This window comes from Plecotus auritus (genome assembly GCF_963455305.1).
Source record: "Plecotus auritus genome assembly, chromosome: 6".
In the NCBI taxonomy this organism is placed as follows: Eukaryota; Metazoa; Chordata; class Mammalia; order Chiroptera; family Vespertilionidae; genus Plecotus; species Plecotus auritus.
In genome coordinates, this window is record NC_137773.1 from 29,326,271 (window position 1) to 29,341,739 (window position 15,469).

A 15,469-nucleotide genomic window follows, 5' to 3' on the forward strand; every position below is an offset into this window, starting at 1 on the left:
ACCTTCCATTGCCTCACTGCCCTAAGGTACTGAATGTCAGTCCTGTGATAGAATAAATAAATGAATCAGAGCCAGACCCTACTCTCTGTTCTGTATGATTCTGAATGACAGATACCTTACCTGGTGTTTCTTGGGTAGGTAGGTTAGGATTTGAAGGAAAATTGTCATTGGCTGCAGTGACACTTTCCATTTTAACTATATGGAACCTGTATCTTTACTGAGGATTTATTGCTTTTCAAAGGAGGTAGAAGACTCTCTATGTGACATGTGTCCCCTGATTGGCTATTTTCCCCAAGGACAACTAACAAATATGTCATGTGGGCTGAAACACCAATCAGGATCCCTTGTTCTCATTCATAGGGAAAGACATTACTTTTGAAAGTTTGGTCTGATAGTTTCCTGAGCTGTCTATGACAATCATACTGTACTGTCATAAACCTTGACTTGACACTTTTCCTCAGTTTGCTCAATTTGAATGAAGTAATGAGTGAATGAATATATACTGTGCTGCCAAAACCGGTTTGGCTCAGTGGATAGAGCGTCGGCCTGCGGACTGGGGGGTCCCGGGTTCGATTCCGGTCAAGGGCATGTACATTAGTTGCGGGCACATCCCCAGTGGGAGGTGTGCAGGAGGCAGCTGATCGATGTTTCTCTCTCATCGATGTTTCTAGCTCTCTATCCCTCTTCCTTCCTCTCTGTAAAAATATCAATAAAATATATTTTAAAAAAAAGGAATATATACTGTGCTTAAGATGGTGCTCCTAAACCTACAGTGATGCTAATTTTAAAAATACGTATTAAATGTTGGGCATATCAAATGAACAAGACAGGGTTTTTGCCCCTGAACAACTTACAATATGGTCCACAGAAACAGTTACAATAAATGGTCTGAAGAAGGATCTGATATAAAAAATACTTAGAGCTTGGCTTGAGTAAGTGCTTTAGTTCTTTTTGCCAAATGATTGACTATGGTTAAGTCGCAGGCGTCCTCAAACTACGGCCCGCGGGCCACATGTGGCCCGCCGAGGACATTTATCCGGCCTGCCGGGTGCCGCTGCCTGTCCTACTTAGCAGCCGACTCGTCCCGGGCCCGCAGTGCGCCTAGGAATTTGTTCATAGTTTGTTTTTTGTTTTTTTAAACTATAGTCCGGCCCTCCAATGGTCTGAGGGACAGTGAACTGGCCCCCTGTTTAAAAAGTTTGAGGACCCCTGGTTAAGTGTATAATTTATAGATGAGGAATAGCTTTTTTCCTGCCATATTTTTGAAGTGCAGTGTCAATTAGTTAAGTCATCAGGTGTGTATTTTACAAGTCTTTCTGTAGTAATAATAGCACAATTGCCTTTACAGAATGAGATATCACCATTCCATTTTATGATCTCAAGAGGTGTGTCTGGTTTTGTTTTTTAATAAATGAATAATTAAAGTGACTAGCTCAAAATCATATCTGTAGTTTTGTAGGATGCCAGGAAAAAAAACACATACCCAAACAGGTCTCATGGTCTTTTTCTTTTAGTCAGAGTTCTAGATAAATTCTAGATTTTGTCAGTTGGCTTAATGTATTAGTTTCCTCCTGTTATGTGACAAAATCAACAGATTAAAACAAAATCCATTTATTAGTTTACAGTTCCATTGGTCAGAAGTCCATCATGGACAGCGTGGCTGGGTTTGCAGTATCACAGGGCTGAAATCAAGGTGTCAGCTGACCCAGTTCTCATCTGCAGGTGCTGGGGGAAAATTTGCTTCTAGGCTCATTCAGGTTGTTGGCAGGATGAAATTCCTAGAAGTTATAGGGCTGAGGTCCCTGTTTCTTTGCTGGCTCTGAGCTGTTAGAAGCTGCCTGCAATCTTTGACATTTAGCCCCATTCATATTCAAGCCAGAAGTGAGTGGAACACTCCTAACTCCTTGTGTCTCTAACTTCTCCCCCCAAATTTAAAGGGTGCATATGATTGGGTCAGGCCACATGGATGATTTTCCCTTTCTTAAAAGTCATTTGTGCCAAGTAACTACTCATAAGAGTGATATCCTATCATATTTTCAGTCCTGATAATTATACAGGGTGAATACATCAGGTTAGGAATCTTGGGAGACATCTTAGAATTCTATCTACCACACTAAACATTTCCCTTACACTGAGTTAGCCCATGGAGCAAGGGTGGGTGTCAGAAGAGCAAGAGGTAGGAATTGAGTATGCTGAGGCAGTTACTGAATTGCATTGTGATTATCCTATATAATAAAAGCCTAATATGCTAAGTGTCTGGTCGTCCAGTTGGCCGTTCAACCAATCAAAGCATAATATGCTAATGATATGCTAAGGCCACTCCACTGCTCGCTGTGACGTGCACTGACCAACTGGGGCCATTCAGTTGACTGGTCGACCAGTGGCTAGATGTGCACTGACCACCAGGGGGCAGATAGTACCAGTCGACCAGTCACTATGACGGGCACTGACCACCAGGGAGCAAATGCTCCAACCCGTAGGTTAGCTTGCTGCTGGGGTCCGGCTGATCGTGACTGAGTGAGACAGGCCGGACATGCCTGGGAGCCCTCCTGCGGTCCCTCCCCAGCTAGCCAATCTCCTGTGTCCCTCCCCAGCCTCAATCATGCACCGGTGGGGTCCCTCAGCCTGGCCTGCACCCTCTCACAATCCAGGACCCTTTGGGGGATGTCAGAGAGCCGGTTTCGGCCCAATGGCGGAACAACTGGTCGCTATGATGTGCACTGACCACCAGGGGGAAGATGCTCAACTCAGGAGCTGCCCCCTGGTGGTCAGTGTGCTCCCACAGGGGGAGCGCTGATCAGCCAGAAGCTGGGCTCATGGCTGGCAAGCACAGCGGCAGTGGTGGGAGCCTCTCCCACCTCCATGGCAGCGCTAAGGATGTCTGACTGACAGCTTAGGCCGTGGGGATCGGGCCTAAGCCATCGGTTGGACATCCCCCGAGGGCTCCCAGACTGCGAGAAGGCGCAGGCTGGGTTGAGGAACCTCCTCTCCCCCAAGTGCATGGATTTCGTGCACCGGGTCTCTAGTAGGTATTATAAGGCACAGGGATCTGTGGACTCCCAGAGTAGGGGCCAGGTGGCATTCATTCATGGTGTTCTCTTGATAGTCACTTAGCCAAGAGCTCAAAGGCCTGTATAAGTTAGCCTGAACATAATCTTAGAAACTGCTGAGATATAGGCTTATAGTTGTAGGTTTCTGTTACCCATGTGCTAGTCACATGGCTTGTGGGATTGTTGTCCATGATTAACTGTTCTTGTGGTAGGAGTTAGAAACACTTTTTACTATGTAATGTGTACTCTGTTCAGAATAATGTTTAATTATATTCTCTTATTAGATCCTTTCTAACCTCTTTGCTGCTAAGGATACTACCTAATTACCTTTGTTTGGTTACATAAATATCCTGTGCCAAGAGATTATCTTTAATTGTCTGATAATTCTGTGCCCTTTTTCTGACTGGAGGGAAAAGTTAAAGATTCAGGGCATTGGGTAGAGATGAATCAGTCCCTTGGATGAATTTTCTTATATCCTTGAGTTTATAATAGGTCTAATTCTGTTACTTGGCAAACATAGGGAACCTCTGTTCAAAAGACTAAGTTTAGTCCCATTGGCCCACTTTTTAAATATATTTTTATTGATTTCAGAGAGGGAGAGAGAGATAGAAACATCAATGATGAGAGAGAATCATTGATTGGCTACTTCCTGCAGGCCCCCTAAGGCCGACTCTCTATCCACTGAACCAACTTTTTAAAAGTTGAAGTATTAATAGATACACCACTGCAATAAATCCAGTTATGGAAAGGAAGTTTTATAGTTCATTTGCATTTAATATGATAATTGATCAGAATGTGTTTAAAACTCATTAAGTCATTTACTTTAATTAGTTTGGCCTCACAGGGCTTTTGACTTTTTAATTTTTATTTTCTTAAAGAAACCAAACTGTGAAGTATCTAGGAGGTTTCTTATTTCCTGAGGATTGGTAAGCAAAAGATTTATCTTGCCACATATTACATTAGGATGTGGTGACTGAATCAGAGCCTTGAATTACTCTGGAAGTCAAGTTAAGGGTACAGCTTTTTATTTTTATGTTGATTGATGCTCTTATTGCAGAGCAGACCCAGCCAAGTATATTTATTTTTGATGCTGTTACTTTTGATGCAGTATACCTTTGAGTAATTTGATAAAATATGATTTGGTAATACTGAGAATCTTTTGAAGATGAAGCTCATTTTATTAAACTCAATTTTGTTAAGCTCTTTTCTTGTTCCAACTAATGATCTTTAGAAATTTATTTATTTATTTATTTAAAAATATATTTTATTGATATTTCACAGAGAGGAAGGGAGAGGGATAGAGAGTTAGAAACATCGATGAGAGAGAAACATTGATCAGCTGCCTCCTGCACACCTCCCACTGGGGATGTGCCCACAACCAAGGTACATGCCCTTGACTGGAATCGAACCCGGGACCTTTCAGTCCGCAGGCCGACACTCCATCCAGAGCCAAACAGGTTTCGGCTAGAAATTTATTTACTCATTAATTCTGTTGAATAAAAAATTCCTGTGGAATAAATGTTGCCCTACCCCTTCTATCAATATTTGTTTGCATAGAAATGAAAGATTATTATAAAAATTGAGTAAATAAGCAAAAAATCTAGCCTTTTATGTAAATGACAATATTGGCACTATTAGATGGAGGTGCCCAGGAGAAGATAAACTGAATACTGTCTTGGAGTCACAGTCTGACTTTAGATTTTCTGAGTGTTTTAAAAGGGTCCCTTCTGAGGATACCAGTGGGCCATATGGTTTGGACAATCTAAGAAACTGGTTCAGGCTCAGAAGGTATTGTCAGTTTAAAAAGCCAGAACAAAAGTGATTGATGGTGATGACAGTCTTTGAGGGTCTGGCTCAGTTAGTACCATTTTAATTGTGTTCTTTGGCACAGAGTAGTCATCTGGAATCTTTGTCCTAGGGCAGTGGTCGGCAAACTGCGGCTCGCGAGCCACATGCGGCTCTTTGGCCCCTTGAGTGTGGCTCTTCCACAAAATACCACAGCCTGGGCTAGTCTATTTTGAAGAAGTGGCGTTAGAAGAAGTTTAAGTTTAAAAAATTTGGCTCTCAAAAGAAATTTCAATTGTTGTACTGTTGATATTTGGCTCTGTTGACTAATGAGTTTGCCGACCACTGTAGGGATTCCCTTTACTTCTTTCATGTGTTAGGTCTCCTATTTCCTGTATTTCAAGTCTTCTACTTTCTTGGGTTGATCGCTTATTTTGGTGGATCATATACTACAATAGCTTCCTGAGGTACATGGAGATAAATTTTTTGAAAGCTTAACTATCTAAAAATGTCTATTCTGAACTTACATTTGATTGATAGTTTGGTTGGGTATATAGAATTCTAGGTTGGAAATTATTTTTCTTCAGATTTTAAAGGCCTTGTTCCATTGCCATCTAGCTTTTGGTTTATTGTAAAAAAATTCAAAGCTTGCCTGATTCCTTTGTATATGATCACTTTTCCTCTCTGTCGAATGTTGTAAATTTTCTTTGTATTCCAAGTGTTTTGAAATGTCACCGTGATATGCCTTTGTGTGATCTATTTTTGTCCTTTGTGTTAGACGCTCATTCTTTACTACTGGGAACTATTCTTGAATTATTTCTTGATAATTTGCTCCTCTGTTTTTTCCTATTATTTGGATATTGTACCTCCCAAACTGATCTAATTTTCTTATCTTTTTTCTCAATTTTCCATTTTTTTGCTCTACTTTTTAAGGGGATTCCTCAATTCTTTCTTCCTATCCTCTATTGAGCTTCCTCTTGAGTTTCTGTTCTCGTATCTTCATCTTCTAAGGGTTCTTTTTCCTCTGAATGTTTCTTTCTTTTTAAAATTTTTTATTATTTTTTTTATTGTTTAAAGTATTACATATAGTAGTACATATATCTACTTTTTTATCCCCATTGTGAATGTTTCTTTTTAAAATGGCATTGTGTTCTTTTGTGGATATTAATGTTTTTTTAAATTTTTTCTTCTCGTATAATATTTATATGATAAGTTGTTTTTTTTTCTTTTCCCTCTTATATTAGTAGATTTCCTCAAATGTCTGAATCCTGAGTTTTGTCTGCTAATATTTAAAAATGAGGGACTAAAGAACTGATTGGAAGATCTGGATGGCTAGGGCTTGTTGTCTGTATTCTTTACTGTAAGACAACCTGGACCAATAGAAATATACATTTATAGCACATCTCAATTTGGATGCTAAATTTTCATAAAAAAAATATTTGATGGGCCTGGCCAGGGGGGGTCAGTGGTTGAGTGTTTACCTATGAGCCTGGAGGTCACCGTTTGATTCCCGATTAGAGCACATGCCTGGATTACAGGCTCGATACTCAGAAGGAAAAGTGCAGGAGGCAGCCTGTCGATGATTCTCTCTCGTCGTTGATATTTCTCTCCCTCCCTTGCCTTTCCTCTCTGGAATCAATTAAAAAAAATACTTGATGTGTATTTAGATTTCATAAAATTTACAAGTGAAAAGTAGATTCACATACTAAGGGTGTTCTGAATATACTTAAATTTAACATTAACTTATTAGTTTTTAAATTTAAATTTTGTTAAAATTAAAAAAAAAATAAAAATTACTTCCTCAGTCACACTAGCCACATTAGAAGTGCTCAGTAGTGACATGTGGCTGGTGGCTACCATATTGGACCACAGAGCTCTACGGTGACCTACTTAGACTATATCAGTAGCTTTAGGTCATTTTTCAATTCCCCAGAGAAGACTCTTCCAACCCTCTGCCTTAAGGGTAAGAGCCAGCTGCTGGGGGTTTGAGAAACTAGAAGGGGGAAAGTGCTGGGTGTCTTAGTATATAGTATGCGTAGATTAACTTAATATTTTTTAAAAATATTTTATTGATTTTTATAGAGAGGAAGGGAGAGGGATAGAGAGTTAGAAACATCGATGAGAGAGAAACATCGATCAGCTGCCTCCTGCACACCCCCCACTGGGGATGTGCCCGCAACCAAGGTACATGCCCTTGACTGGAATCGAACCCAGGACCCTTCAGTCCGCAGGCCGACCCTCTATCCACTGAGCCAAACCGGTTAGGGCTTAATATTTTTTTAAATATAGGATCCTATCCACAACTATGCCTGGCATCCCCCAATCTAGAGACCCTCTGTTTTAACCTCTTCTAAGAATAAACTTCCAGACTTCTGCTGAAGTAACAGAGGACAGTCTCCCAATATCATGTTGTGGGGGTAAGGGGCAGGAAGATCTACAGATCTGCTTCTTAAACAGCTCTCAACCAATCTTATTTTTACCTACTGTCCCCCCTCCACCCCATATTTCTGTAGATATCTGTTGCCGCTAATTCATGAGCCTTTTGTGGTTTCTTAAGTATACTTTGGATTGGTTATTGGCTTTTCCTACTTCTGGTTACGACTCATGTTTTTTTGTTTTGTTTTTAATTCTCATGTGAGGATATATCTATTGATTTTTAGAGAGAGAGGAAAGGGGAAAAAGAGAGAAAAACATCAATGTAAGAGAGAAACATTGATCAGTTGCCTCCCATATGCACCGCAACTGGGGATTGAACCCACAACCCTAGGTATCAAGAATCGAGCCTGCAACCTTTTGGTGTATGGGATGATGCTTCAACTAATCGAGCCACTCAGCCAGGGCAGGACTTGGCTTTCTTAGGTGTATTGGGTTTACCACTAGTCCTTCCATTTATTCCCCTGCTTCAAAATTTGGTTACAATTGGGCTTTTCTTATTCTTTCCAACCTTGTAACCTCCTTCCTTCCAGCATTGTTTTCTTTCTAAAAATTTCTTTTCTATAGATTTAGAAGAGTTTCAAGAAGGGGAAAAATTAAATGTTTTGATTCAGTGTACCATCTTTTACCTGGAAGTTTCTATTAATCTGTTTTCATGAGCAGATTTTTTTTTTAAATATATTTTATTGATTTTTTACAGAGAGGAAAGGGAGAGGATAGATAGCTAGAAACATCGATGAGAGAGATACATCGATCAGCTGCCTCCTGCACACCCCCCACTGGGGATGTGCCCGCAACCAAGGTACATGCCCTTGACCGGAATCGAACCCGGGACCCTTCAGTCCGCAGGCCGACGCTCTCTCCACTGAGCCAAACCGGTTCCGGCATGAGCAGATTTTGATATTAAAAAATCTTATTCAGTATTTATATATCCTTTAGTATCTATATTTTTAGTTAAGTTTTAGTGGAAAACTCAGTAGGAGGGACAGGAAGATGAAGTATTTAGTGCAGACAGGCTAGGAGAGTTAAGGGGTTGGATTGGGGGCAGAAAAGAATTGACAGTCAGCAAGGTCAGTGGTGAGAGTGGAAGCGTTTAGAGGTAGGTTGAAATTATTAGCGTTCTTATTAAAAAGCTTTTTTTTAAAAAGAGATTTTTAAAATTGATTTTGAGAGAAAGAGGAAAGGAGAAAGAAAGAAACATCAATGTGAGAGCGAAACATTGATCCGGCTACCTCCTGCATGCCCCCACTGGGGATCAAGCCCGAAACCCAGGCCTGTACCCTGACCAGGAATTGAACCAGCAACCTTTCAATGCCCAACCAACTGAGCACACCGGCCAGGGCAGTTCTTTTTACTTTTCATAATCTAGGAACCTCTTGTTTGGTATCTCAGAGAATCCACAAAACAACTAATGATACAACTTTTTAAAACCTACTGTTTGCAACCAGTATACATAGGATCTCTAAGGAAAATACACAACATTATATAAATAAACCATACACCCTCAATATACTCTAGCAGAAAGTTCCATTTCCATAATTGAATTGGGCTTGCTGTTCAGGTGTTACATGGGGTTCTGAAACAGAATTTTGTTTAGCCTGTGATTCTTTTTGCTGGTAGTTGCTGCCCTCTCTTGGACTAGTTGGAGAAATGCAGCTTTTATCCTGCATGGATCATTTTTTGCTCTCCTTACTCAAACTGAGAACTAAAACATGGATACTTTTTTTAAAGAATTAAATCTGTTTTTGATGGTGCACCAAGGGAAACTGTTATCTTCCTTCTTATGAAAATATGTTTACTTTTGTATCTAAAGGCAAGAGTTAGTGGGCATTAAATGGAACAAGGCAGGAGAATTGGGAATACAGTGATTTGGGCTTTGGAATCTGGAGACTGGAGTTCCTACCTAGCTTGCCCCTAATCATGTGATCTCAGTGATTTACTCCACCTGTCTGAGCTTCAGTTTCTTCACTGATACAGTGAAGAGGAGGAATATATTTGAGGGCTTCTCCAGGGATTGTTATTTTAGGCAAGCAGCCCCAGGTTATGTTATTTGTTCATAGAAGATTTAATGACTAAGTCTCAGGCTCTGCCCTGAAGGAACTGATTTTGGAAAAAGATAGAGGAGGCAGACAATCAAAAGACAATTGTAATCCTCTACTAGTGCTGTATGACAAACAAGTACCTATTACTATGGAAACACAAGGAACAGTACCTGTCCAGTTAGAGGAGGTGTCATCCTGTAGAGCATCTCGGAGTTAGCCTTGAAGGCACAGTCTAGGCTGAGGGAAGCAGCAGCCTGGGGAAAGTCGGTGGTGAGACAGCATGATCTGTTTGGAACCTGTGGCTGGTTCAAGATGCCCAGAAGAGTTTGAGGTGGAGGGTTTGTTGAGAGATGAGTCGAGGGAAAGAATCCAGAAATGTTATATGCCTTGCTAAGGAATTTGGATTTTGATGTGAGGGCAGTGGGGAGTTATTGAAGGGTTTTAAGTGGGGAATAACATGGACAGTTTGGCATTTTAGAAAGATTACTCTTGAATATATAATATGGAGAATGGAGTTGGTGTGGTGCATCCTGCTATATATGTGCAAGTTTCTACAGAGTAGATATATAAAAATCAATTGGTTGAGGTGTAGTATATTAAGTTTACTAGATAATGCCCATACTATTTTCCAAAGTGGCCATAGCAATTTACATTACCAACAATGTGTGAGAGCTTCCGCTGCTCTGTGACCTGACAGACATGAAATTTTTTTCCAATCTTGGTGAGTGCAAAATGATATCTCATTGTAGTTTTAGTTTGCATTTCCTTGTTTATCAATAAAATTGTGCATGTTTCATAGGTTTATTGTTTAGTGGATTCAGAGTCCTTTCAGGTCTCCATCTCTTTCTTTTTTCTTCAATGATCCATATGTTAGTGATCTTAAAATTTGCCTTTTTGCCTCTTAAGAGAACGTGCTAAGGAATAGTTGGGCAGAAATCTTCTAGCTTGTGGGAAGTCACTTAGATCCTTTCAAGGAATTTTTTCTTCTTTTTTCTCCCAACTCATCTGGTATTTGGGAAGTTTCCTGGCATTTCACTGATCTCTCTTCTCCCTCCTTTTTCCCATTTCCTAGACTCTGAAGCGACTCATGGCAGATGAGGTAAGGAAATATTCAGCATGTGCATGTTCTAGCTCATTTTCTACATTGCGATATTTACCAGTTACTATAACTTTGGTTTTCTATGACTTGTAAGTGGTATAAGTTCTGCTCTCAGAGCATCCCAAAGTGTTTTCCTAACTCTTTGCTCTGTGTTTGGCTCATTGCATGCATTTCCCTGGCACACTCATTGGCTTCCAAGGTTACTAATTTCTTTTTTATATATATATAAAATTGATTTCAGAGAGTAAGGGAGAGGGAGAGATAGAAGCATCAGTGACAAGAGAAATTTATCAATCAGCTGCCTCCTGCACGCCCCCTACTAGGGATGGAGCCCACAACCCAGGCATGTGCTCTGACCATGACCTCCTGGTTCATGGGTCTGATGCTCAACCACTGGCCCACACTGGCTGGGCTCACTTTCCTTAAACTCCAAGCAAACTTGCAGTCTGGATGCCACTCATATCACTTGAAGCTCCATAATGCTTGCAGATACTTGCTACTATTATTTTTAAACAGGTAAAGCTGACAAGCTGCAGCTTATCAGTGACTTTTTTATTTGAGCAACTCTACTTGAGGTTTGAGGAATGGTTCATGAGTATTATGTTGTCAGAAAGGTGGCATATATACCCCTGAAGTACATTGTATTCTTTGCAAGGGGATTTTGAAGAATATGTATTAAACTTTTGCTGCCTACATAAAACAAGTGCTACGGCATGTACAGAAGAAAGAAAAAGGAATGGTTTCTGGTTTTAAGGCAGGGGTGGGGAACCTTTTTTCTGCTAAGGGCCATATGAATATTTATAACATCATTCTCGGACCATACAAAATTATCAACTTAAAAATTAGCCTGCTGTGTTTGGTCAGACATTTAATTAACTCACCCCTAATGCCTTGGCGCAGGGCCAGACCAAATTATTTCGAGGGCTTTATATGGCCTGCAGGCTGAACATTCCCCACTCCTGTTTTAAGGCTCATTTATTGTCTGTGACTTACATCTATTAAAATCTAAGGCAGTGGCCGAAACCGGTTTGGCTCAGTGGATAGAGCGTCGGCCTGCGGACTGAAGGGTCCCGGGTTCGATTCCGGTCAAGGGCATGTACCTTGGTTGCGGGCACATCCCCAGTGGGAGGTGTGCAGGAGGCAGCTGATCGATGTTTCTCTCTCATCGATGTTTCTAGCTCTCTATCCCTCTCCCTTCCTCTCTGTAAAAAACCAATAAAATATATTTTTTTAAAAAAATCTAAGGCAGTGGTTCTCAACCTTTCTAATGCCGCGACCCTTTAATACAGTTCCTCATGTTGTGGTGACCCCCAACCATAAAATTATTTTCGTTGCTACTTCATAACTGTAATTTTGCTACTGTTATGAATCGTAATGTAAATATCTGTGTTTTCCGATGATCTTAGACTCTACAGCAGCGGTTCTCAACCTGTGGGTTGCGACCCGAGAACCGCTAGCAGGGTCGCCTAAGACCATCGGAAAACACAGATATTTACATTACGATTCATAACAGTAGCAAAATTACAGTTATGAAGTAGCAACAAAAATAATTTTATGGTTGGGGATCACCACAACATGAGGAACTGTATGTATTAAAGGGTCGCGGCATTAGAAAGGTTGAGAACCACCGATCTATGGTCATGGTTACCTCTGGAAGGGAAAGATCCTCTGAGGGCTTGGCCAGATTTATTATTGGATAGCTAGAGGGAAACAAAGGGCATTTTATTGAGATAGCTCAGTACATGAAATGCTTTCAGTTCTGTGCTACTAGAAATGGCACGGAGCTCAAGAACAAAGTTTTCTCTTTTTAGAGAGGTTCCCAAATCTTAATACTCCAGTCCTTTTGTTTTTGTGTAAAGATGAGAGTACAGAGTCAGTATACTAAATTAGATATTAGATATGAAGAAGACTGTTTTTTTAATACCAGAAGAATCTTGGACTAACCACAAACCAGAGGAATCATGTGTAGAAGAGGCTAATTAATGTGTATGTGAAAATGGATGCTGCTAATACTTTTTTCTCTTTCTCAGCTGGAGAGATTTACCAGCATGAGAATTAAGAAGGAGAAGGAAAAGCCCAATTCTGCTCATAGAAATTCATCATACGGGGATGATCCCACAGCACAGTCATTGCAAGATATTTCAGATGAGCAAGTTTTAATACTTTTTGAACAGATGCTGGTAAGTTTCCCACCCCAAAATGTTGTTTCTTTTTGATAATGAATTTGGGCATAGTGGGCCTTTTTTTATGCACATTCCCTCTAACTATTCCTTAATTACAATGTATTCCAGGCTTAACAGGGAACTTCTTAATAACAGTCCCATTAATGAAGGGACTAAATATATAAGTAGCAGTATATAAGATTTGAATCTATGAGTTAGGCTTGGAAATGTCTGATCATTGACCACCTTGTTAATGTTTTTCTGCCCAGCAACACTTTAGCCACAAAGACATAGGGGAGTGGATCAATTCATGTGGTAGTATAGAGACTTTGGGTTAGCCAGAGTAGATAAAGTGTTGAAACATTCACAGTGAACTCTGTACAAAGAAGAAACTGAGGAATGGAAAGGCATCATTTGCCCAAGGTCTTCTATTTAATGGTGAATCTAGAAAGAGAATTCTGATGCTATAATCACTAGGAAGACCTTTAAAGCCTGTGACTGAAGTCAGTTAAGTAATGACGTATACATGGATGTGGCTTACTTTGCTGTTCTTAGTGAGGAACACTGAGTGGGGAGGACACTCAGTGAATGTACATTAGTGATAAGTCTGGGAAAGTTTTGAGTACGTGCTTTTAAGATTTCATAAGACTCGTATAATGCCTGCATATATGATCTCAGATTCAAATAGAGACTAGTGCAGGCCTCACTTAATTAAAAGCATGAGCTTAAAATCCTTAAGATAGGACCTGGGATATAGTAAATACTCAACCAGTACTTTTATTATTTTTTACTGAAGCTTTTCATCTCTTAGTGATCCACGTACATTAAGAGTCTGAGTGTGATCTATTGAGACAGTCTCCTTGCTGGATTACAAATTTAGATGTCTTTAGGGCCAGGGAAGTAGCATAAATAAGTTAAACAGGCTAGATAGAAGATGATAATGAGGACTGTGGTAAAATGAAGAAAGACTTTTGACATTTTTGTTAGTTCCTATAGGTTTTGTAGCATTCCAGTTGGGAATACTGGTTTAGTAGTGGCAGATATTCTATTTTTCAGAAGAAGCTAGAAATTTGTAATAACCCCCCCCCCCCCCACCACCACCACCACAATAATTCTTTACTAGCATAAAATAATATAGCTAACATCCAGAATTCCCCAATTAGGTCATTTAAAAAAATACTTTTTTCATTCAAATCACAATTCCATATAAGGTCCAATGTACCTCCTATCCCCTTAAGTTTCATTTAATCTATAGGTTTTCTATAGAAACAGTTTGACTTGTAGAGTTTCTCCCACAATCTGAAATTTGATGATTACATTCCTTGATGCTAGAAATCCATATTTTTATTTGAAGTTTCCCAAATTTAAAATGTTGGGCTAGCCAAGCAAAACATACTTTATTTTTGGGTCTAATTCAATGTGAAGGCCATTAGTTGGCAACTTCTGTGTTCAATTTAGCTGTAAAATGAGGGAAAAAGCACCAGGAATTGAGTCAGAAAATGTCAAATTAATACTGCTATTTGGGAGCAGTGACCCCCCCCTTCACACACACACAAACACACCAAGAAAAAATAGATTATATCTATTGTTCCCCTGTGTTTGCCTCATTTCAAATAATATTCTGGACTTTTTAGGGTTAAACTTGTGCTCACTGAGATGCTGGGCTCAAACACATGGTTATACATGTCATAGGTTCAAGTAGAGCCTTTCCCTCATAGCACACTGCAGGCTGTCTGCTGAGGGGCTTTTTCAGTTTCCAGTGGACTGTGTGAAGTGGGGATAATGGGTGTTTAGGCTCTAGAGTGCTGCAGAATTGGCTGGTGTCGATTTTGCTATTGTTTGAATGATGTCAGTTACTCAGTACTTCAGTCTGAAGAGATTATTAAGGTCCATCTAAGTGCAAAAAAAGTGTGTGCTTTTCGTTCAATATAGTACAAATAAAATTTTCATTTAATATTGAGTCCATTATTAGTAGTAAAATGTTAAGTGTATCTATAATAATAAAAGCGTAATATGCTAATTATACCAGATGTCCTTCTGGACGACCTTCCGGACGAAGCTAGGGCTGTGAGCCAAGGTGGCCGCTGCGGCCGGCAGGGGCTAAGGCAGAGGCAACTTCTGTAGCACCACAGTGGCGGTGGGGGCCGAGCCCCTTGCACAGATTTCGTGCATCAGGCCTCTAGTATGTATAAAAATGTCTACAAGGATTTATACTAAAATATTAACCACATCTGTCCCTGAGGAATGTTCATCATCTGTAATGGCTGAGATCTCTAGGGATCAGGAAAATTTATTTATTCAATAAGCATTTAATGTGTTCAACTCTTCACTAAGTATACAAAATATTAAACACTGAAAACTAGTAAGGAAGTTAAGGCAATTTTGTTTTTTCCCCTTTTCCTTTACTAGGTGGATATGAACCTGAATGAGGAGAAACAGCAGCCTTTGAGAGAGAAGGACATTATTATCAAGAGGGAGATGGTGTCCCAATACTTGCACACCTCCAAGGCTGTGAGTTCTGGGGCAGGTACCCCATGACACACTTGGCCCTTATCTTGGACCTGTTTGTTTTGCCAATTTCCTAGAACATTTTATGTCTGTATCAGTTCTGTTTCATTCTGTTATACAAGCCTACTTGTTTTGTACTTTCACTTAAGTTATCATTCTCACATACTTTTTGTCTGATTCAATTTTCATGAAGTGTATATGGGGAATGGGATGGGAAATTCTGAGTCTCACATAGTTTGGTGGTATGTATGATGGGTATCTGCCTTGATATTATTTAAACTGTATTGACTAACACTAATCCAGTTTATGACTGGGTCCAGGGTTTACTAATCTCTCTCTATGCTCCTGTCTAGGGCATGAGTCAAAAGGAGAGCTCTCGGTCTGCCATGA

At 40.0% G+C, this 15,469-nt stretch overlaps 1 protein-coding gene across 1 annotated transcript in view; it reads left to right on the top strand.

The window, feature by feature from the left end:
* Positions 1 to 15,469, top strand: part of DIAPH1 (diaphanous related formin 1) — a 94,663-nt gene that overhangs the window by 20,378 nt on the left and 58,816 nt on the right. The window contains 4 exon segments of the mRNA XM_080672904.1: positions 10,383 to 10,409; positions 12,440 to 12,589; positions 14,981 to 15,082; positions 15,433 to 15,469. The exon segment at positions 15,433 to 15,469 is cut by the window's right edge and continues 23 nt beyond it. Coding sequence (XP_080529030.1) covers positions 10,383 to 10,409; positions 12,440 to 12,589; positions 14,981 to 15,082; positions 15,433 to 15,469 — 316 coding nt within the window.